The sequence below is a fragment of the Nothobranchius furzeri genome, chromosome 9 (assembly GCF_043380555.1).
Source record: "Nothobranchius furzeri strain GRZ-AD chromosome 9, NfurGRZ-RIMD1, whole genome shotgun sequence".
In the NCBI taxonomy this organism is placed as follows: Eukaryota; Metazoa; Chordata; class Actinopteri; order Cyprinodontiformes; family Nothobranchiidae; genus Nothobranchius; species Nothobranchius furzeri.
The window spans coordinates 40,280,430-40,304,829 of NC_091749.1; the positions used below are offsets into that span (position 1 = coordinate 40,280,430).

The window sequence follows — 24,400 nt, forward strand, 5'->3', positions numbered from 1 at the left end:
AGGGGACAAATATGGGCATTTCAGCATAAAAAATAAATTCCTGTAGTCAGGGGGCGGGGCTTAGGTGATGTCAGCTGTCCACATTGTCATTGTTTACAGATATGGTCAATGATCACACAGACAAAGTTCGAAAAAGATCTGATCATGCACATGGGAGTTATTAAGTCAAGTAAAGTAATGGCGAAAGGTCAACGTTTGAGGCTTAGCCACGCCCACACCTTTCAACTTTTGAAAAATCCGACGGTTGAATTTTTTCCCCTATGTCTTAAGAGTGTATTGCAGAAGTTTGAAGGTGATTGGTGAAAAGGGCGACGGAGCATCACTCTCCAAACAATGTGTGCGAAAACCACTAAATCACGTACTTGCACCAAAATGGCCGACTTCCTGTGCGACTTTACGCTTGGCTCCAAGAGACTTTTTTGTAGGTCCTGAGACCCCACATTAGTGTACCAAATTTCGTAATCCTCAGTCAAAGCATGGCTTGGGGCTGAAAGTTTTAATGGCTCTAGGGGGCGCTATTTAAGAATATAGGCCACGCCCACAAACTTCAGCTGTCTATTTCTCTTGGAGCTCAGACTAGGATCACTCACCAGAAGTTTCGTAGCAATATCACGATAACTGAAGAAATGAGACAAACGTATTTCCATGGCGTGATGGCGATTTTCGCCATGGTCCCAAAGCCCCGCCTTTTTTCAAAACCTGCCAGTACTGGAGACCAAGTAACCTCAACTTGTCTACTGCTGTTTGCCACAGAATCCTGGTGATTGGGTAAAAGGAGTCCAGTAGGGAGCTGTGAAAAAAAGAGTAGCGTGGCGACAGGTCAAAGTTTGAGGCTTAGCCACGCCCACACCTTTCAACTTTTGAAAAATCCGACGGTTAAATTTTTTCCCCTATGTCTTAAGGGTATATAGCAGAAGTTTGAAGGAGATTGGTGAAAAGGGCGACGGAGCATCACTCTCCAAACAACGTGTGCGAAAACCACTAAATCGCGTACTTGATCCAAAATGGCCGACTTCCTGTGCGACTTTGAACTTGACTCCAAGAGACTTTTTTGTAGGTCCTGAGACACCACATTAGTGTACCAAATTTCGTAATCCTCAGTCAAAGCATGGCTTGGGGCTAATAGTTTAAATGGTCCTAGGGGGCGCTATTTCAAAACATAGGCCACGCCCACAAAATTCAGCTGTCTATTTCTCTTGGAGCTCAGACTAGGATCACTCACCAGAAGTTTCGTAGCAATATCACGATAACTGAAGAAATGAGAGACAAACGTATTTCCATGGCGTGATGGCGATTTTCGCCATGGTCCCAAAGCCCCGCCTTTTTTCAAAACCTGCCAGTACTGGAGACCAAGTAACCTCAACTTGTCTACTGCTGTTTGCCACAGAATCCTGGTGATTGGGTAAAAGGAGTCCAGTAGGGAGCTGTGAAAAAAAGAGTAGCGTGGCGACAGGTCAAAGTTTGAGGCTTAGCCACGCCCACACCTTTCAACTTTTGAAAAATCCGACGGTTAAATTTTTTCCCCTATGTCTTAAGGGTATATAGCAGAAGTTTGAAGGAGATTGGTGAAAAGGGCGACGGAGCATCACTCTCCAAACAACGTGTGCGAAAACCACTAAATCGCGTACTTGATCCAAAATGGCCGACTTCCTGTGCGACTTTGAACTTGACTCCAAGAGACTTTTTTGTAGGTCCTGAGACACCACATTAGTGTACCAAATTTCGTAATCCTCAGTCAAAGCATGGCTTGGGGCTAATAGTTTAAATGGTCCTAGGGGGCGCTATTTCAAAACATAGGCCACGCCCACAAAATTCAGCTGTCTATTTCTCTTGGAGCTCAGACTAGGATCACTCACCAGAAGTTTCGTAGCAATATCACGATAACTGAAGAAATGAGAGACAAACGTATTTCCATGGCGTGATGGCGATTTTCGCCATGGTCCCAAAGCCCCGCCTTTTTTCAAAACCTGCCAGTACTGGAGACCAAGTAACCTCAACTTGTCTACTGCTGTTTGCCACAGAATCCTGGTGATTGGGTAAAAGGAGTCCAGTAGGGAGCTGTGAAAAAAAGAGTAGCGTGGCGACAGGTCAAAGTTTGAGGCTTAGCCACGCCCACACCTTTCAACTTTTGAAAAATCCGACGGTTGAATTTTTTCCCCTATGTCTTAAGGGTATATAGCAGAAGTTTGAAGGAGATTGGTGAAAAGGGCGACGGAGCATCACTCTCCAAACAACGTGTGCGAAAACCACTAAATCGCGTACTTGATCCAAAATGGCCGACTTCCTGTGCGACTTTGAACTTGACTCCAAGAGACTTTTTTGTAGGTCCTGAGACACCACATTAGTGTACCAAATTTCGTAATCCTCAGTCAAAGCATGGCTTGGGGCTAATAGTTTTAATGGTCCTAGGGGGCGCTATTTCAGAAAATAGGCCACGCCCACCAGATGTTCACATCAGATCTTTTGGGGGGCCGGACTAGGATCACTCACAAGAAGTTTCGTGACGATATCTTTGGAAATGACGAAATGGGAGGCAAACGTAAGGCCAAGGCGGTACGCCTGAATTCGCCGCGCCACCACAGCCCCGCCCTCTGCCGAAAACTCCCATAAAGTGACGCCAAGCAACCCCCACTTGTCTTGAGTTACCAGCTACAAATTTGTGGTGATTAAGTGAAATGGGGCAATTTGGGACCTTTCACAGTAAAACTTGATCTTTTTGGTCCTGAGGGGGCGGGGCTTGTGTGATGTCATCATCCGACCTTTCAATTTACTTTGTGGGTGGATGACGAATGACCACAGAAAGTTTGGTAACTCTATTCCATTCAGTTATGAAGTTATAGCAATTTAAATATTTTTGGCGAGTAGTCAAACTTCGAGGCCTGGCTCCGCCCCTTCAACATATACGAAAACTCAGAATCCTTATCTCATTTTGTTCGCCCATCCCTTCTGAGCAATTTTACACAATTTTTGAGACGATCGTGCGAAAAATGATCGAGCAATCCAATCAGAAACGGACCCTAAAAACGGCAAAAACGGCAAAAAATCGCCATTTCAACCCAAAATGGCCGACTTCCTGTTTGATATTGACCATGGTTGCAAGAGACTTTTCTGTGCGGACTGTTGAGTACTACAAGTGTACCAAATTTCATAACTGTACGATAAACTAAGCTTTATGGAGAGGGGTTTTTTTCACTTTGTAGGGGGCGCTGTTCAGCCATTTTCTTTGCGATTTTTTTGGGACCTTTAAAATATCAAATTTTTCACCAGGCCTGACAAGTGTGCAAAATATTGTGAGTTTTGGGGTATGTTAAGGTCCCCAAAAAGCTGTTCAAAGGGGGCACGGAATAACAAAAAATAATAATAATCAGAGCAAAAACAAGAGGCCTTCGCAGCGCTTTCGCTGCTCGGGCCTAATCAGAGCAAAAACAAGAGGCCTTCGCAGCGCTTTCGCTGCTCGGGCCTAATAATAATAAACAGAGCAAAAACAAGAGGCCTTCGCAGCGCTTTCGCTGCTCGGGCCTAATAAAAAAAATAATAATAAACAGAGCAAAAACAAGAGGCCTTCGCAGCGCTTTCGCTGCTCGGGCCTAATTAAAGCTGCAAGCAGCGTCGTTCGGCCCTCGCAGCTCCGCGCCGCTCCGGCCTGGCCGGCAGCCCGGGGCACCAGGGCATGTCTGGCAGAACAGAAACGTCAATCATCCCGTCACCGGAAACAGCAAATGGCCTCCTAGTCCGCACCTCACCCTGACTAAGCATCCCCTCTGAGCTCACCATTAAATTGAATTGTAAGGTTACGGCATACGCAAGAATTCGCCATGGCATCAAAGCCCCTCCCTTTCTGGAAAGCTATCAGATTTGAATGGCCATTACAGCATCATGAAGACAGTGCATGACCTAGGTGTCATGTTGACTAAATTAGAGGGGACAAATATGGGCATTTCAGCATAAAATAATAACTTCCTTTAGTCAGGGGGCGGGGCTTAGATGATGTCAGCTGTCCACATTGTCATTGTTTACAGATATGGTCAATGATCACACAGACAAAGTTCGAAAAAGATCTGATCATGCACATGGGAGTTATTAAGTCAAGTAATGGCGAAAGGTCAAAGTTTGAGGCTTAGCCACGCCCACACCTTTCAACTTTTGAAAAATCCGACGGTTGAATTTTTTCCCCTATGCCTTAAGAGTATATAGCAGAAGTTTGAAGGCGATTGGTGAAAAGGGCGACGGAGCATCACTCTCCAAACAACGTGTGCGAAAACCACTAAATCGCGTACTTGGACCAAAATGGCCGACTTCCTGTGCAATTTTGTGCTTGGCTCCAAGAGACTTTTTTGTAGGTCCTGGGACACCACATTAGTGTACCAAATTTCGTAATCCTCAGTGAAAGCATGGCTTGGGGCTATTAGTTTAAATGGTCCTAGGGGGCGCTATTTCAGAAATTAGGCCACGCCCACATATTTCAGCTGTCTATGTCTCTTTGGGGTCAGACTAGGATCACTCACCAGAAGTTTCGTAACGATATCACGATAAATGAAGAAATGAGAGGCAAACGTATTTCCATGGCGTGATGGCGATTTTCGCCATGCTCCCAAAGCCCCGCCTTTTTTTGAAACCTTCCAGTACTGGATACCAAGTGACCTCAAGTTTTCTACTGCTATTTGCCAGAGACTCCTGCTGATTGGGTAAAAGGAGTCCAGTAGGGAGCTGTGAAAAAAAGAGTGGCGCGGCGACAGGTCAAAGTTTGAGGCTTAGCCACGCCCACACCTTTCAACTTTTGAAAAATCCGACGGTTGAATTTTTTCCCCTATGCCTTAAGAGTGTATAGCAGAAGTTTGAAGGCGATTGGTGAAAAGGGCGACGGAGCATCACTCTCCAAACAACGTGTGCGAAAACCACTAAATCGCGTACTTGGACCAAAATGGCCGACTTCCTGTGCAATTTTGTGCTTGGCTCCAAGAGACTTTTTTGTAGGCCCTGGGACACCACATTAGTGTACCAAATTTCGTAATCCTCAGTCAAAGCATGGCTTGGGGCTTTTAGTTTAAATGGTCCTAGGGGGCGCTATTTCAGAAATTAGGCCACGCCCACATATTTCAGCTGTCTATGTCTCTTTGGGGTCAGACTAGGATCACTCACCAGAAGTTTCGTAATGATATCACGATAAATGAAGAAATGAGAGGCAAACGTATTTCCATGGCGTGATGGCGATTTTCGCCATGCTCCCAAAGCCCTGCCTTTTTTTGAAACCTTCCAGTACTGGAGACCAAGTGACCTCAAGTTGTCTACTGCTATTTCCCAGAGACTCCTGCTGATTGGGTAAAAGGAGTCCAGTAGGGAGCTGTGAAAAAAAGAGTGGCGCGGCGACAGGTCAAAGTTTGAGGCTTAGCCACGCCCACACCTTTCAACTTTTGAAAAATCCGACGGTTGAATTTTTTCCTCTATGTCTTAAGAGCAGATGGCAGAAGTTTGAAGGAGATTGGTGAAAATGGCGACGGAGCATCACTCTCCAAACAACGTGTGCGAAAACCACTAAATTGCGTACTTGGACCAAAATGGCCGACTTCCTGTGCAACTTTGCACTTGGCTCCAAGAGACTTTTTTGTAGGTCCTGAGACACCACATTAGTGTACCAAATTTCGTACTCCTCAGTCAAAGCATGGCTTGGGGCTGACAGTTTTAATGGTCCTAGGGGGCGCTATTTCAGAAAATAGGCCACGCCCACCGGATGTTCACATCAGATCTTTTGAGGGGCCGGACTAGGATCACTCACAACAAGTTTCGTGACGATATCTTTAGAAATGACGAAATGGAAGGCAAACGTAAGGCCATGGCGGTACGCCTGACTTCGCCGCGCCGCCACAGCCCCACCTTCTGCCGAAAACTCCCATAAAGTGACGCCAAGCAACCTCCACTTGTCTTGAGTTAACAGCTACAAGTTTGTGGTGATTAAGTGAAATGGGGCAATTTGGGACCTTTCACAGTAAAACTTGACCTTTATGGTCCTGAGGGGGCGGGGCTTGTGTGATGTCATCATCCGACCATTCAATTTACTTTGTGGCTGGATGACGAATGACCACAGAAAGTTTGGTAATTCTATTCCTTTCAGTTATGAAGTTATAGCAATTTAAAATTTTTTGGCGAGTAGTCAAACTTCGAGGCCTGGCCCCGCCCCTTCAACATGTACGAAAAGTCAGAATCTTTGTCTCATTTTGTTCGCCCATCCCTTCTGAGCAATTTTACACAATTTTTGAGACGATCGTGCAAAAAATGATCGAGCAATCCAATCAGAAACGGACCCTAAAAAGGGCCAAAACGGCAAAAAATCGCCATTTCAACCCAAAATGGCCGACTTCCTGTTTGATATTGACCATGCATGCAAGAGACTTTTCTGTGCGGACTGTTTAGTACTATAAATGTACCAAATTTCATAACTGTACGATAAACTAAGCTTTATGGAGAGGGGTTTTTTTCACTTTGTAGGGGGCGCTGTTCAGCCATTTTCTTTGCGATTTTTTTGTGACCTTTAAAATATCAAATTTTTCACCAGGCCTGACAAGTTTGCAAAATATTGTGAGTTTTGGGGTATGTTAAGGTCCCCAAAAAGCTGTTCAAAGGGGGCACGGAATAACAAAAAATAATCAGAGCAAAAACAAGAGGCCTTCGCAGCGCTTTCGCTGCTCGGGCCTAATAATAATCAGAGCAAAAACAAGAGGCCTTCGCAGCGCTTTCGCTGCTCGGGCCTAAAAATAATAATAAACAGAGCAAAAACAAGAGGCCTTCGCAGCGCTTTCGCTGCTCGGGCCTAATGAGGGAAATCAGCGGATCCCAGGAAAGGCAGAATTGGTAGAAAGAGCAGAATAAGGAGAAGGTGGTGATGAAGGTCACACAAAAACCAGCTTTATTGGGTGAATTTTCAGCTGCGAATTTAAAGGAGACCACTGAGTCCATTTAAACCATTATGTCAGCTTCAGCCCTTTCATAAAGACACCATCCATCCATCCATCCATTTTCATCCGCTTATCTGGAGTCGAGTCACGGGGGCAGTAGCCTATGGCGAGAGGCCCAGACTTCCCTCTCCCGAGCCACTTGGGCCAGCCCCTCCAGGGGAATCCCAAGGTGTTCCCTGGCCAGGTGAGAGACATAGTCCCGTGTCCTGGGTCTACCTTTAGGCCTCCTTTCGGTTGGGCGTGCCCGGAAAACCTCACCAGGGAGGCGTCCAGGAGGCATCCTGACCAGATACCTGAGCCACCTCAACTAGCTCCTCTTGATGTGGAGGAGCAGCGGGTCTACTCCGAGCCCCTCCCGAATGACCGAGCTTCTCACCCTATCTCTAAGGGAGAGCCCAGCCACTCTTCGGAGAAAACTCATTTCGGCCGCTTGTATCCGTGATCTCGTTCTTTCGGTCACTACCCAAATCTCATGACCATAGGTGAGGGTAGGAACGTAGATCGACCGGTAAATCGAGAGCTTCGCCTTCTGACTCAGCTCTCTTCACCACGACAGACCGGTACAACGCCCGCATCACTGCAGATGCAGCACCAATCCGCCTACCGATCTCACGCTCCAGTTTTCCCTCACTCGTGAACAAGACTCCGAGATACTTAAACTCCTCCACTTGGGGCAGGACCTCATTCCTGACCCGGAGAAGGCATTCTACCCTTTTCCGAATACAGACCATGGTCTCAGATTTACAAGAGCTGATTCTCATCCCAGCTGCTTCACACTCGGCTGCGAACCACTCCAGCGAAAGCTGAAGATCACGTTCTGATGAAGCCAACAGTACCACATCATCTGCAAAAAGCAGAGACCTGATCCTCAGGCCACCAAAACGGATGCCCTCCACACCTTGGCTGCGCCTAGAAATCCTGTCCATAAAGTTATGAACAGAATCGGTGACAAAGAGCAGCCTTGGCGGAGTCCAACTCTCACTGGGAATGAGCCCAACTTACTGCCGGCAATGCAGACCAAGCTCTGACACCGGTCATACAGGGACCTAACAGCCCGTATCAGAGGGCCTGGTACCCCATACTCCCGGAGTACCCCCCACAGTTCTGCTTGGACTGCCGGTACCCGTCAGCTGCCTCTGGAGTCCCACAGGTCAAAAGACTTGATAGGACTCTTTCTTCAGCTTAACAGCATCCCTAACCGCCAGTGTCCACCAGCAGGTTCGGGATCCTGCGACCACAGCTCCGGTCGGTTGCCTCAACAATGGAGGCACGGAACAGACTCAATGTCCCCCACCTCCCTGGAACATTTTGGAAGTTCTGTCAGAGGTGGGAATTGAAGCTCCTTCTGACAGGAGACTCTGCCAGATGTTCCCAGCAGATCCTCGCGATATGTTTGGGCCTGCCTGGTCTGACCGGCATCCTCCCCCATCATCTGAGCAACTCACCACCAGGTAGTGGTCAGTTGACAGCTCCGCCCCTCTCGTCACCCAAGTGTCCAAGACATGCGGCCACAGGTCAGATGAAACAACAACAAAGTCGATCATCGAGCTGCGGCCTAAGGTATCCTGGTGCCAAGAGCACATATGGACACCTTTATGTTTGAACATGGTGTTCATTATGGACAATCCATGACTGGCACAGAAGTCCAATAACAAAACACCACTCCAATTCAGATCAGGGGGGCCGTTCCTCCCAACCACACCTCTCCAGGTCTCCAGTGTCAGAAAGACGCATAACAATTATAATTGAAATTAAGTTTTTATTGTTTTCCAGTTTCACATCAACTACAGGCAAAACATCAAAGACACATTTGGAGATAAAAACAAGATAAAAAATGTTAATTTACTCTCTTTCCATCCAACATAATCCTTGTAACAACTTGCTTTTTTCCCTTTGCAACAAACTATCGCAGACTTATGTTCATCCTTAGTAAAAAAAAACAATATTCAGCCCATCACAAACCTCTTTGATTGCTAGAAAACTTTGACACAGGCAGCATAAAAAATATAAGCACATTCCATGAGCCTCAGAAATAAGAGAAATGCCTTATCTTATTATTTTTTTTATTTTTTATGTTTGATTAAAAATATTATTTAATTTCTAAAAGGCTTCAAACACACACACACACACACACACACACACACACACACACACACACACATATAGTTTACATCATAATTCCTTACAATGTTAAGGTTTTTTCAGAGTTGGAATGGATTTCATGTAATAGCTATACACTTCCACAAGTCAAATTTAAAGTCTCAGCGAAATGTTTTCAACCTGTAACTTTGGTTTGCATTAAAGACAAACATAATTATTGAATAAGGTTCACTCAGCAAATCGCAGCTCGTTTAACAGCTGCCCCTGTTCAGTGATTTGTTTTCTCAAAATCATTCAAGCGTGTAAAGGGACACACTATTAACCAACATTCAAGCATACATTAAACCATTTTTCCCCATACATGCATATTATTATAAAATACAGTTCCTGCACAGAGAGAAGTTCAATCTTCTGCTCACCATTTGGACTCTGATGGATAAAGGGAGCTAAAGTAGCTGCAGTGGTTGTCGCCAGTATACATTCAAAACTGTGTTTTAATTGTTCACATGGCATTTGTGTCCTAAAAAACAGGCTGGATGAAATTCTGGCCTGAATAAAAAATATTCTAGAAGCAGTGATGATTCAGCACCTTAGTGTCCAGCAGAGGAAAGCTTAGAGAGAAGAGTCTGTCAAGTTTTCTCTTCCGATGAACTGCAGGTTGATGGGAGCCCCAGGGCAGAGCAGGCCGTGGGTTTTGGCCTTGACCTCTGTGGTGAGAGGAGACACCCCTATGCGGAAATGTTGAATGAGCTGCATAAGGAGCAGAAAGAAAACAAAATGTGCAAAGAGGTCAGAATTTAGTGACACATAACAAAAATTTGATTCATGAAAATAAATATCTCAGGTATTTTTATAAATCTGTCAGTCTCAGTTGTTTACATGGAGGGGATGGGATGTAAAATGTGGTACGCACCCAGCCACTAGAGGGCGTTTTGTATTATGTTCATTTCATTTTCCATGTTAACCCTTTGCAGAGAAAGCGGCCATATTTAAAAGTTAGAGCATTCTTTACATCTTGATTTTCAATGGAAGCGTATGTGGCGTGTAACTTAATAGATGTGTTTTAACCATGAGCTCCCTTCCCACTGTGAGCGTTTCAGATACAAAACTGCAGTAAAAGTGTTCCACGGTCCCATGAGGTCACCAAATCACCAGAGAATTGCAAGGCCGTGCCTGATTTCAGCAGGTCAAGAACAAGCAAGGAAAAAGATGACAGCATGTCTCCAAAAAGGTCTGTGGTTTATTTTTTTGTTGTTGCTGTTCTGTTTACTTCGGCAACAGAGTTTTCACAGGAACAGACATACTTTTTTTTTTATCAGTTAAGCAAATGGAAATCTGCTCATGACTTTTATTTTGAAAATTTAGATATTTTACGCTGCTTTCGTGTTTGACTTCCCATGTAAAAACTAAACATGAAGCATAAGGAACGCATCCTCACGCTCCTGGGACACTTACAAGACACAACACATTGCAGTTGGTGGAAAGGCCTGGTTAGCCACAAAAAATTACAAAAAACTAACAAAAATAAAAACTTAAAGGTGCAAAACAATAAAACTCCAGTTAAACGCTTTTAACTCCCAACTTTTCAGTGGGTACCCTTTAACGAGTTAACGCTCAGAAGTCAGTGGAGTTTTAGGAAAAAGGAGTTAAAGTAAAACTTTGGAATACTGTACAAATAAAATCTCACACTGAAAGAAAATATTTTATTTAATATAAGTGTAATTTTCTTCAAAAAGAAATTCTCAGCCAGTAACTAAGTGTGTACTAAATGTATTTGTTTTCTTTGATGTTTGAGTACAAATGATCAAAATCTACAATAAAATACAATTGTAAATAACCACAGTTCCAAAAAGTTGTTATTAAAAAGTATAAAAATATTCACTTAATTGCACACACTTACAAGCCTTTTATGCATAAAATCACAATTTAATCGCATTTTTAAAAATGTTTTAATTTTTCTGATATTTCTAAATCATTTTCATTTTTTCAATTGAAGCGCCTCCTGATTTTCATTTTGAGAGGCGCGATGTAAAAGATCGTTTTCTTTCTTTCTTCTTTTAAAGTTCCTAAATGTTAGTATGCAGTCAAGTGGAAACATAATTAATGTGTTGAAATTAGGGGTAGAACTCGATTAAAAAAATTAATCCAATTAATTAGAAGCTTTGTAATTAATTAATCTTAATTAATCTTAATTAATCGCTCAAAAAATGGCCCCAAAAGCTCATTTTAAAAATTTTAAATAATGAGGTAGAGAATCAAACAATAGAAATGCACATTATTAATGTAAACTCAATCTATTTTAATTTCTAAAAAATGCTTTTAAATTGTACTTCAATTCAAAACAGGAGCGTAAAGTTGTTTTACGTCATGCATAAAAAACGTGCTGGGATAGGGTTAGCTATTCCAGAAGCTTCACCATGCAGCCTTTAGGCTGATTGGTCAATTTGGATGATTGACACTTCTATTGTATCGGTAGGGCCAATAGAATGAAATGTTACTCAATAAAATTAGATTGACAGCTTAATCAGCCAGTGAGACTCGTCATAACACGGACAACAGCTACAAAGATTTCAGAACTAAAATAGAGACCATGAGCTGTAAATCAAATGGTGTAGCTGGCACTATTTAGTTAGAACGCGCTGTGTTTAAATGTTTCCATGGCAACGACGGAAGTCCGCTTCAACCCTCAGTGTGACAAAAGAGGTAGGACTAAAGTAAACAATGGGAAAGTCTACATATAGCAAACTTTTCAAGAAGAACATTTTTTGACAGATGTGCTGGGGGGGGGGGGGGAACTCTGTTTTTGTTGCTCTCTGGCTTGTATTTTTGTGAAACTTAGGTGTAGAGTAATGAGAGAGATATATTTAGAATCAGAAGGGCATTGGCTTCAAAATGAGTGGATATGTGTGTAAAATGTGATTTTTAGCAGCGTCAGAGACTGAAACGATGGTAAAAACACTCACCCATGAAGAGGGATTTCTGATTACTCGTAATTAAAGCTTTAGTTGTGCTTTGAGAAATTAAAAAAGGTTTGCATGAACTTGTGGACAAGGTTCTGATGTTTTTCTAGAGGTGCAGCTTGACAATATTTATTTATATTTAGGGCATATATTTTGCTGCTAAGCTTCAATGCCCCCCAATTGGGAGGCCCTCATGTTAATTTTTATTAACGTGTTATTTCTTTTAATTAATTAATCATTATTAACGCATTACATCCCCACCCCTAGTTGAAATATATACATTTAAAGTAAAATTTCTATTGTTGAGTAAATTACGTTCCTACCCTTGTGAGAGCTAAATGCATCTCCAGTTCTGCGATCCTCCTGCCAATGCAGCTCCTGATGCCGTAGCCAAAGGGGATGGAGCCAAAGTTGTCGACTCGGTCTGTAGCTTCTTTCCGTACCCAGCGATCTGGTTGAAATTCTGAAGCACTGGCAAAGTTCTCATTGTCCATAGATGTGGAGTAGTGGCACAGGGCCAACTGAGTCTAACAAAGAAAAAAGTACCAGTCATGTAATGAAAACAGCTGGGTTATTGTACTTTCATTCACTCACATGAGAACAAAAAGATGTGAGTAATGTCGGATCATGTTACATCTGGTTCTAGTTTATAGCTTTTGGCTTCTACAGAAGGTTTTTTTTCCTTCAGCACATGTACACTGAAAAAGCGACTGTGGTCTTACCCCTTTGGGGATGAAGTATCCGCCCACCACCAGGTCATCCTGAGTAATCCGTCCATTTCCTGGGAGAACTGGGAAAAGCCTGCTCCCAAGATGGGACACACAAAGACTGTTATTCAACAGGACTGTACACTGGGCTAAGCTTTTCATAAAGACTCACTCTAAAGATCATCAGACAAGGGAAAACGGAAGGGAGAGACAATTACCAAACTAAAGATAGATACGTGAACATTCTTAACACAACTAGCCACTACTTTTTATAGTCTCTAAAGCTTTGGGTGGACTATGAAAGTCACAAGAGGGAGCAAACTGAAAACAAAGACAATGTTTGCAGTGCATACCTGAGAGTCTCTTTCACAAGCCCTCTGATGAGAGGCAGGCGTGGGACATTGTCAGCTGTGGGGACTGTACCAGGCCCCAGAGTCTGTGTGACTTCGGCATAAATTTGCTCCTGTACGTCAGGGTGTTGAGCTAACAGATAGCAGGCCCAGGACAGGGTGAAGGAGGTCTGGAAAATAAACATTAAGCTATTAAAACTGAGTTATTTTCAAATGCCTAAGGTTTATGTGCAGTTCCTTTGCTCTTCTATAAACTCTTTGAATATAAACTACCTGGCACCACCCAGGTCAAAAAAAGGGTCACATACTATAATACTTAGTTGGACCGCCTTTAACTTTGATTATGTCACGCATTCACTGTGTTATTGTTTCAATAAGCTTCTGCAATGGCACCAGATTCATTTCCATCCAGTGTTGCACTGATGATGGTAGAGTCTGACCGCTGCACAAAGTCTTCTCCCACCTACGGATCCAAAGATTCTCAGTAGGGTTAAGGTCTGGACTCTATGGTGACCAATCCATGTGTGAAACTGATGCATCGTGTCCCTGAACCACTCTTTCACCATTTGAGCCCGTGAAATCCCGTGAAACACTTCTATAATATTGCACAAGAGAGCAACGTGAGCTTTGAAAAAAAGAACAACTCGCCCTTTTGCCCATTATCTTTCATCATACTTCCCTCTCATCCGTCCGTCCTTTGGCTAAAAGCACTCAGATGTGCCACACCCAAACCACAGCAGTCAAATTTCCATTTTAGTCATGAAGTGAAACAAAAGTTTATCAAGTCATACATGTTAGAATGTCAACACGAAGCACAATCTTTCTGCTAAATCCTTCCTCATCAGAAATGTGACCTTTTCCATCTCAGACAGCAGTGACTCACGTGTCCCTGACATTTCCATTCAAATGAGGGCAGATGACCAAATGATATGGAAATGGCTTTCCCACTCGCTCCCATGTTGCAGAGTAACATCTGCTCAGCCTTGCCCTCCCCCAGCACGTTTCTGACATCCTGTCGATCTTTTCTTTCAGCCCCCTCACTTCTCCACCAACATGACATTTACAGATATCAGTATGGAAGCCGTGTTTTTGCACATGTTAAATGTGGTGGTCCTGAGAGGTAAGAACGAGGTCAGAGCCTCCAACAGGGCTGACTAATGATCCAAACAAGCATCTATACTTGGGTATGTCTTTTGTCAGAGCCTCCCCCTCTCACTTTGTCATTCTCTCCTCATGCCACATCCTTCTGATCAATCTCAGCTGGCGCAGCTTGCTAACAACCCCCCATGTTCCAATAAAAGACGAATTATAGCAAAATCTAATCCAAGCCTCTCAAAAGCTCAGGCCTTTCCTTTTAGTGCCCCATGTCTCTTCCTTTCCAAAATCACCCATCACACACCCAGCTTTCTTTTCCTTCCTTCTTCTCTTGCCAATTCCCAGCTCTGTCCTCCCATCCAACGCTTTACACCCCCTCTCCCATCATCTCACCTCTGCCCAGGCTGTGCTATAACTCTGGCTGTGGCTAACTCATCCTGACAGATCTTGTGTGTGCTGACTAAAGACAGCTGCACCAAAGGGTCAGGTAATGGCATAGCTAGGCCCACCCCCACGGGGATGCGACCGATTCAAAAGAATCAACAAAAACACAGACACCCTTTTATCCGGTGGCCCCAAGCGTAGCACAAACCACTCTACATCAATAATTCTCATTAATCTGACAGGACCCCAAACAAATTAGGCAGTAACTACAAACACGCTCAGTCGCAGCAGCCAACCGAATAAAAGTTTAATAAGAGTTGAACATTTCCTGTAAACCTCTTTAATTTGGTGTCTGTTGGAGTGTAAATTTAATTAATCAGTTTCCCTTTCTACCAATTCTGCACTAAATCTGCCCTAAACAGGCACAAATTCCCCCAAAACGTGATTCACCAAAGGCACCAAACCTGCATCTTTAATTACTAGCGAGGGCAACTGTGTTTCTAATTAAGTGCTAATGAGGAAATATCTGAAACACACAACACAGATGTCTGACAAAGGAAAACAAGGACAAAAGGACCCCTGCAGACCTAGCAGACAGGGACAAATGACTAGAAACCAAATCAGAGTGAGAACACGTTTGTCAACGGGACACTGTGTGACCTCCGGATTCATTACTCTGACCCTACTCTGGCACAGCTACACAGGCAACAGCTACGGTGCCAGAAACCTAACTCCTGAAGCTAAACAATGACTCAGAGACACCCAGCACACACACACACACATGCATGCACGCGTGCAAAGCTCTTTGCCTCATGATGATCTACAAGAACTCTTCAAATCTCTTTGCTAAAATTAAAACTCTTATAATAAATAAATAGTTCACACACCGTGTCAACCCCAGCAAGGAGCATCTCTGTTACGTTTGCGTAGATCTCCTCCAGGCTCATCTCCATTGTGGTGAGCATGTGTGTAAGCAGCCCCCCCTTCACCTCCTCTCCTCGCTGCAGCTGGGCCTTGATCTCTGCAAACCGGTTATCAACGTGAATGATGCCTGCAATTAGACAGACACGCACTGGGTGAGATGAGTCCAGTTGTGGGGGACAAAAGATAAATGATGGGAAGCAAGTTATGGAAGAGTCCGATCTCCCGCCATCCTCAGCGCAGGAGTGGAGATTTATTGGTCGACCAACTTGCCTTTATAATGATGTTAGACAATTTTGACCTAATCTCAGGTGTCTTTTCATTACAATACTAAATTAGATGTGATTCAACAGTTTTATATATTTAAAACGTGCATGTCAGCCAAGAAAAACTTTTAAGAGGCATGCAAGACTTTACACTTTTTTTTTTAACTTTCATTTTCAAGGGCAATAAAAGTTTCAATCCAATGTAGGGTTATAAAACTAACAATAATAATAATAATAATTTTAATTTTAATAATAGTATTTTTATTCCAAAAGCCCATATTTTACATATATCTGTGATTTTAAGATGTAAAATTCAAAAATACTTCAAAGGGTAACATTTACATTAAAAGAGATTATTATAGATTTTTTTTCTAAGTTGTTATATTTCTATGGTCAATACAAACATGTTTATCGGGTTCTTTTCAGCATGTTTATTCTTGGCATACCAGAATTAGCCGTTTGAGGGTTCCTTCACTTTAGGAAAGCAACGCTGGTGCTGGCCACGCCCACCCCTCTCCCACTTAGGCTGAGAAACACTGATTTCCAGGAGGGGCTCGGAGTAGAGCTGCTGCTCCTCTGGCAGAAGCTTCTTCTTGCACATGAGAGGTTTTTCTATGCTAACTTCTCCGTTTGTGATGTCACAAAGCAAGGGATATTTGAAATGGCTCATTTTAGGCTCATAATCCCTGAAACCAAACACTGACAGAACATGGATGGACAGATTTTTTTTAAAGTTTGGAGTGTTTATAGTGGCAGTAGAGACCCACAGTATAAAAGGATGCAAAAGGTGAGCTTTGCTTAATAATAAATGTTTGGAATCATGCAATCTATGAAAAAAAATCTTAAAACAAGTAAATTAAAAGTATTTTGGTGTATACTGTTGTTTTTATTACTGTTAATATTATTATTTTGATTATTATTGTTATTAATGTTATTGATATACTAATAATAATAATAATTAGTAGTAGTAGTAGTAGTATTAATAATAATAATAATAATAATAACAATATTTATAGTAGTAGGAGTAGAAGTAAACCGCTTACTGAATTTGAAAAGTCCATCCCAGGAGGCACAGAACTCTTCCCATGGTTTGGGAATAATGGGACGGAGCCACTTAGGGATCGCCCCGGCATACATGGTTGTCTTGAAGGAGCTGAACATGAGGTTCAGGGCAGCAATGTAGTCTTGGGTTTTCTGGGGAACATTGTTCTCCAAGCATCCAAGTCTACACTCGTACAAAATCGCAGCCACACCTGGAAAAGCAATCGTTATCAGTGACTTGCAAGACGCTGAGCTGATTTTAAGAGAGGCAGGAGGAAAAAAATGGTTTGCTAGTATTTCTCTGGATCTTTACCAACCTTCCATGGCATATTTAAAGAAGAGGTCATTCACATTCATCACAGACGTGCCATCTGACTGCTGCCCTCTCAGACAATCCACTCTCTTGATCAAGTCGTCCACCACTTTGTTCACATCATCAGAGAAAACCGCCACGTCACGCGGGCGCATGATGAGCTGCCTGAGCACACTCCTCATCTGCAGCCATTCCTCTCCCTCCCTGGAAAACAGATGGCAACAAAACCAACACATCAGCAACACTCAGGAGTTTGCCACTAAGATTCAGGAGATCAAAGGTCGAGGAAGACTCACGCTGAGATGAGCCCCGTGGCACGGCCCCTCATGTCTCTATACTCGTGCCAGGACTCCATGTTGGCTCTCTGAGGGGCCACCCCCTCAGCCCGCAGCACCTCTGCTACCAAATCACGATCTGCTATGGAGACCACCAACTGGGGCCCGAAACGGGACTTGAAGATCTTTCCATACTTCTTTGTGTGCTCCAACTATAAAATAGCAATGGCACCAGAGAAGAAGGGAACTCACTTTAAGACACAAACCAAACCTTTTGAAATTGAAGGTTCTTGAAATCTCTTAAAATGCTTATTAATGTATGGTATTACAAGTATCAACAGATCTGTGTTATAATGCAAAAACCCTTGTGGGATGTTGGTAAATGAAACACAGTAAAAATGTGGTCATCAGTAAAAGCCTCTTTATATTTACAACAAATAAACTTTTACAAATTTAAGAGTAAATAAATTGCTTATTATGGTCTTCACAAACTTTGAAGCAAGTAACAGCGGCACCAATAAAAAAAATCACATTAGCTTTTAAATGTGTGAACAAAAAAGAAATTTAAGTCCTTATTTCATTCTGTTTTGGAGTTTTGGAGGACATAAAAGGTTTTTAAAAGTTACATTTTTAAAGCAAGATCACTTACATTTTTATTTTATTTTATTTTTTTGGGCTGAGTTTTATGGGAAAACTCTTTTAACCCTTAAGGACCTGTGGTGACTGTTATCAGCCCATTTCAAGCATCTGCAAAATTACTTCTTACCACCTCTGTTAGTGTGCCCCAGGACAGCTGTGGCTACATTGTAGCTCATCCCCACCAGGGTGTGAATGGGTGAATGACTGATTGTGTTGTAAAGCGCCTTGGGGGGGTTCCAAGACTCTAGAAGGCGCTATTTCAAATACAGGCCATTTTCCATTTTCTTGAGTCATATATTTGACAGCCCCAAATGATATTCTATCCATACATACATCATACATGATTTTACTTCTTTTATTTATTTAAAATGTTCTTAATGTTGATGTATTTATTCTTGTTTCCCATTTTAAAGGGGCTTGGGCTCTTAAGGGTTAAATATTAAAACTGTTTCGAGATTTAATGCTTGTAAACCTTGTAAACTAACTTGTGTCTTACACGTTGTTTCATGAAAGAAAGAAAGAAAGAAAGAAAAAGAAAGAAAGAAAGAAAGAAAGAAAGAAAGAAAGAAAGAAAGAAAGAAAGAAAGAAAGAAAGAAAGAAAGACTTTTTTACAATGACACTCGGGCTCCTGGTGCGCTTTTACGCAACAACGCGCCATTCAACTCGTTACACGGCAACTTTACCTCTTATGAAAACACAAAAAAACTTTATGACTTAATTTGGAAAAACAAATAAAATAAAAGGCGAAAATATAGTTGTTGTTTTTTTTTTTTTTACCTGGATCTCATGGATTCTGCCGAATCCGTCTCTCCAAAAGAACTCGATCAAGTTGGAGAGGGTGTTGGGTCCGGGCATCTCCGTCAGACTCTTGATTCTCGTCTCTGAAACGGTGGATTGTTTGTCATCGGTCTCCGCCGCCGCCGGTTGGACCAGTCTGCCAGACATGGCCTCCTCTGCGGTTGCGGGGATCTCCAGAGCCTCGCTGGCCGCAGACTTGTGCAAAGAGCGTGAAAGAAAAACCAGCTGCTCATTCAGCAGGCCCACTTGAAAATTCTTCCAGCAAGTTATCGGGAAACGTCTCAGCATTGCCATTATTGGAGATTCTGTCAGGCGCCCCAGAAACCAAGGATGATGCGTCCGCAATCCAGACAGCGCAAATTTCTGCACATGAAACAAAGCAGACAGAATTGCATCCAGCAAGGCTTTTAAATAGTGTCCTGCTCACCCTGGGTGGATGAGGATTGGACGATCCCTCTTGAAGTAGGGAGGGATGTGGGCGTTTCTCCTAAAACTTCTTTTCTGAAAAGGGGTGCAGAACAACGTGCCTGGTCATCAGTTACATCACACCGATCAATCATGCGTGTGCGTACGTGCACTATTCTGCAATCTGCACTTCTTCTTCCCCATGGGGACACTCCTGATCTCATTATCCAGAACTTCAAGCAAGAAAAATTAAAACCTAGTCAAATTTTTTTTTACCAAATTTTAATAAAAATGATATTTATTTTCAAAAGTTCCTTGGGCAGATTACTGTAATCCACTTGCTGTTAAAGTTGGAGTTCAGCAGGATTTTGCTCTGCATCAAGGTAAAACCCCGAAACGCTGTAAAATAAACTATCTGGAAAACACGTTAGTTTACATTATTTAGGGATTCAAAAATACATTTTTCAAGTCTTTTTCAAGCAGTTATGCACAGGTATTGAAAATTAATGGTGATAAATCTACATTTTCCTCCCTCCTTTCTTGCCATGTGCTTCAGCATCATCACTGGCTGTCTAGCTCAGTGGGGGTTTATCAGATATATTGTACTAGGGTGCAGAAAATGAATGCAGGATACTTCAAATTCTGAGCTATTGCAGTCCTTTTCACATATACTGCAATGATGACGACTTCATGGTGTGTTGTGTGCGTTTAAACGTTTTACAAAATGCAATGTGTAATGATAAATTCACGATTGTTTTATTGAGATGGACATTAAACAAAAGAGCATCAGCTTATCTGAATCAGAGGGTTTTTTTCTTTAAAATTGCTTTTCCAACCTGAACTTGTCAGAGTTTTGTTCAAAAGCCCAAACTAAGAAAGTAAAGCCTTACACTCTTTTTTTAAATGTCCCAGGACACCTTTTGAGGACAGTAATCAGAACATCTTAGATAGGAGTTTTAATTGTGGTAATTGTGGTTCAATTGGATTTCCTATCATCTCATTTTTCACTCAACCGACACTTTAAATCCGGTAAGCCTCGAGTCTCCTAAGGACACAGCATAATGACTAAGCTGACAAGCCAGTGAGGAGGAAATTGTGCTCTGCAGTGCCATCTGGCAAAGAATGGCTGACCAGAGGTGGGTATTTTCCCAAACTTGCCACCCTTTTGGAGCTCACCCAAGGCAACAGGGTCTAGAATTTCTATTTGGAACGTCGTCAAGTCATTAAACAAAGGAGAGAGAGTGAAACTCCTCATGCTTCCTCTCAGATGAAAACAAGCAGTAATGTTACACATGTCTGAGACATACTTTTGTATGTTATATGTAGTATTAGTGAAAACTGGTACAGCTTTTCTGATGCAGGAACAAAAACAATCCAGTTCATATTATTTCCTAAGGATTTAACGATTTGTTTTGTCCTGCTCTTTTTAAAAGCATTGGGTGGAAATCTAACAAGTGATTGAATTGTTTTAGCTTCATGTGGTGTGATGTTCTCGTAGTGAGGGACCTTTTTCTCCACACTCAGGGGAACCGCTGGATGTTTGGGGTTTGGATCTCCTCCATCTTCCGCAGGTCTTTGGAAGCAGGTCTTCCTCACACTCACTACTGAACACTCCTAAAAATCTTACATACACTCTTACAAGTATGGACTCGGGCGTTTTTGACATAGGGCTGTGATTGCCACTAAATGCACTTTGAATTATTACTGCATGCTTTTCACCAAAAATTGCTACTTTCATATATCCTTATGTTGCTGATGCAATGATATCTTTGTTCAGTTGTATTTTTGTGTCCCGTTTTGTTTTCTTTCTTTCTGCAGGGCTATGAGCAGATTCTTGAACTTGTTTAAAAAAATTTTTTTCACTATTTTCCTCCACCTTTAAAATTCAGACATCATATGTGAAATCCATGGTACTTAAAAAAAACAGGATTAGAAAATAGCTCCAATTGCCCCATTGACTTGCAATCTTTTTTTCACTCTTCTGGGGACCCATGAGTAGATGGCGTAGGCTCCTAATAGATGAGTCTATGATGCTTCACCTGTGACAGTAAAACTGTAAGGCTTGTTTTTGTCTTAATTTTGTCCCCCATACTGTGCCATTTATTTTCTGCACCCAAATATCAATACTGATTTTTTTACAGCCGGACAAGACACAGAAAAAAAGTGAGAGGCCTTTTTTACATTTTACAATTTATTCTACAAAATAGATTTAGTAACATTTCAAAGAGAAATCTTCTATAACATACTATTAAAATAAACAGTTTTAGGAGCAAATTAATGGACATACAAATTAAATTTATAAAACTATGAAGAAATTCCAATATTTATCATAAATAATAAACTGCTTTCTCACTCAAATAGAAAACCCAGTCCAGTTTTTTCATCTTTATGAAGAAATACTGGTGATAAAGCGGTTCTTGAAATCTGAGGAGGAATTAGATCTACTTCCTGAAGCGTTTGAACAGTGGGTGAACACTCTTGCTTGCTGCTGAAGCCTTGCTGCCCCGGCTTTGATACTCCATGTAGATGGTGTCGTCTGCACCAGACATGGAGCTCATGGTTCCTGCTCGCCTTGAAACCTGAAAAGAAGCAGAGAAAAGGGGAAAAAGTATCAGTATAATTTTAATGTTTGTTAAACCACCAATTAGTTCCCGGGTGCGGCCGTGTCTGCCGCTCCCCACAGGGATAGGTCAAATGCGGAGATGTAATTTCACCAGTGTGTGAAATGTTAAAAACAATTAGTTTCAGTTTAAACAATTCTGTTGATTTCATATTAATTCCTGATACATAAATGCTTAGAGTTGACAAATACAGCACTTGTTGATTGGAATATCCATGCACACCAAACAAGGATATCAGTATTGAATGAATGCATCCTGCCGCTTTGCATAAAAAATAGCCACAATAAAGTATTAGAAGTCCTTGTTTGAGCTATAAAAAAGGAGATTTAAAGCTAAGTCAGAGAATATCTACCAATAATCAAAACATAAATTACATATAAACAAGATTTTATGTGCAGTCCAGATCTGTAAACAGTGTATATTAGACCCTTCATGTTTTATTACAGGCATTTTATCTTCTGATTGTCCACAGATGTTCTGGATTTTGCAAGAAAGCATTACTTCCAGGTTCCTTATTAAAAAAATTCAAGTCAGTTTCCAAAAAAAATCCTCAGAATATTGCTGAGTAAACTAATCTATTAATCTGGAATATCATCCTGAATAGTGTACTTGAGAAAGTATGACATAGTGCTCACAAACGTTCCTACTTCATTCTCTTTTCTGCTCACACCTCTAATGCATTTTATTTCAAATGCTGTGCACGCACATACAACTGAAAAAGTGCATGCATAACTACCAACAGCACCCAAGAGCAGAAACCATTTATTGTCAGAATTTCAGATCTGCAAATCACACAAAACAAAAGCATCTGTACTGACTGAACAAATGAGACTTCTTGAGCGTTCGGCTGCAATGAAAACTAATGTTTCCTACAGCTTCTCAGCTGTTCAACAAATGAACGTTTGAGACTTCAGGGGCATCCGTGTCTGATTTCTCCGTACCTCTGATTAGATAATCACAGTTCAGACCCAGACACACTAATCAAAGCTGCTGCATGCTCCCTCAGTCACATTTGAGGGACCAGCTCAGGCAGGTGCTTTCCCTGATCATGCTTTTCTACAGATGATTACTGTTGTGGGTTTGCTGTGCAGAAACGTGACCTCAAACATTGTTTTCCACTCACTGGACACAAGTCCACGTGCTAACGTAACACACAAGCTGTGTGTTACGTGATTATCTAAGAAAGAAGACAGAGACCTTAAATGTACTCGAGTTAGCCAAACAAATCTGTTTTGATTAATTCTAGATACTTTAAATTAAATGTAGGTTTTAAATAGTTTGTAAAATATCAGTTTCATCTTAAATCTTAAAGAAATGTTAGAACTTTTCAAGAAAGAAGTAAAGAAGACTAGCTGTAATATTCAATATTCAGATTTTATCATTTGTATTTTACTTTCTGCCCAAATAGTTGAGAATATGAGGATTTAAATCACTGTGGAAAAAACTCTGCCTCGAACTTTTTAAATCACTTTTTCTGATCGTGGTGAAGGTCCTGACCTGTGGCCGTGCACCCAATTCTCCCACCACCACCTCCTCTTCGGCATCGAGGTCCGAGGCAGCGAGGACCTTCTGAAGCAGCTGTTGCTGCTCGTCTCTGCTGGAGAACATCAGGTCTTCCTCCTCCATACCTGCTAACTTTGTGATAATCTGCAAAAAAAGGTTTAAAAAAGCATTCTTCACTATTTATTTCATAAAACAATATTTCCAGGTGAAGAAAATATCTAATACAGTTGAAAATAATACGAAAGTTTTAAATGAATATTAGTAACATTGTTTTGTTAGAATAAAGAAATCAGACGATGAAACCAAATATTTTCAAACACAATATGACACTAAATATTATTTATTGATTTTGTAGATTTTAATGAGTACGGTTTGTGTCATGGATTTTATCAATACGTTTATCAATAACCCATTTCCTATAGTGAAGAGAGAAGGAGACAATGAGCAGACAAGTCAAACAGATTTTTCCATAACAATTTGTTAAAAAATAAAATAAAATCACACATTTTGGGGGCTAAAGTTTTCTGCTTCACTACACACTCCATCAGCACATGAAGGGTTAAACAAATAGCTCAGATAAAGCTGAGTGACGATTTGGCTTTGAGAAAAACAGATTACAAACACATGGTAAGCACCTTAGTGTAGGGAGCTACACAGGTTGAGAAAGGGATTTATTCATAAGATTTGCTTCCACACGGAAAATATAAAATGATGTTTTTAATAAAAAGCTCCCAAATATTCTGCATTTCTTATGTAGAATTTTAAAATGTGATCTTACTGTAAACAGTATTAAATTATAATATTTCATGTTTATTTTTCTTTTTAACATCATTTGTTAAATGTGTGGCAAACTTATTTAATCAATACATTTGCAGTGGTCTCTTAGGAATGAATGCCTTGTAAGCTGTACTAAGGCCAGATTTTTTTTGTTTCAGCACCGACAGCGTGACAGCAGGTTTAGGAGTCTTATTTTCTGATATTTGAACATCTTGCCTCAGATTGGATAACAGTAACACAACTACACCACTGACTTGCAACAAACACAAGCCTAGAGGTGTTTTTTTGTGTGGT

General features: G+C 41.6%; 2 protein-coding genes across 2 annotated transcripts in view; both read right to left on the bottom strand.

The window, feature by feature from the left end:
* Positions 1-9,483: 9,483 nt before the first annotated feature.
* On the bottom strand, positions 9,484-19,216 carry cyp27c1 (cytochrome P450, family 27, subfamily C, polypeptide 1). The gene is made up of 9 exons (XM_015953423.3): positions 18,780-19,216; positions 17,384-17,574; positions 17,092-17,291; positions 16,777-16,986; positions 15,434-15,597; positions 13,071-13,237; positions 12,733-12,811; positions 12,334-12,537; positions 9,484-9,800 (listed from the first exon to the last, which is right to left on the bottom strand). Exons 1-9 carry the CDS (start codon positions 19,092-19,094, stop codon positions 9,663-9,665), a joined length of 1,668 nt encoding a protein of 555 aa, XP_015808909.3. The 5' UTR covers positions 19,095-19,216; the 3' UTR covers positions 9,484-9,662.
* Positions 19,217-21,378: 2,162 nt separating this feature from the next.
* ercc3 (excision repair cross-complementation group 3) overlaps positions 21,379-24,400 on the bottom strand; it is a 22,572-nt gene continuing 19,550 nt past the window's right edge. Inside the window, exons 14-15 of the mRNA XM_015953422.3 lie at positions 23,324-23,473; positions 21,379-21,784 (exon numbers count right to left, since the gene is read on the bottom strand). Coding sequence (XP_015808908.1) covers positions 21,647-21,784; positions 23,324-23,473 — 288 coding nt within the window. The 3' untranslated portion in view covers positions 21,379-21,646. The remainder of the gene's footprint in view (positions 21,785-23,323; positions 23,474-24,400) is intronic.

Bases quoted from the DNA above. Each gene is read 5' to 3' on its own strand.
- cyp27c1 (XM_015953423.3), bottom strand. From the start codon at position 19,094: ATGGCAATGCTGAGACGTTTCCCGATAACTTGCTGGAAGAATTTTCAA. The intron at 12,812-13,070 runs GTATGCACTGCA...TCTTGGGAGCAG, and splicing joins CTTGTGAAAGAGACTCTCAG to GCTTTTCCCAGTTCTCCCAG. The intron at 12,538-12,732 runs GTAAGACCACAG...TTTCTTTGTTAG, and splicing joins GATACTTCATCCCCAAAGGG to ACTCAGTTGGCCCTGTGCCA.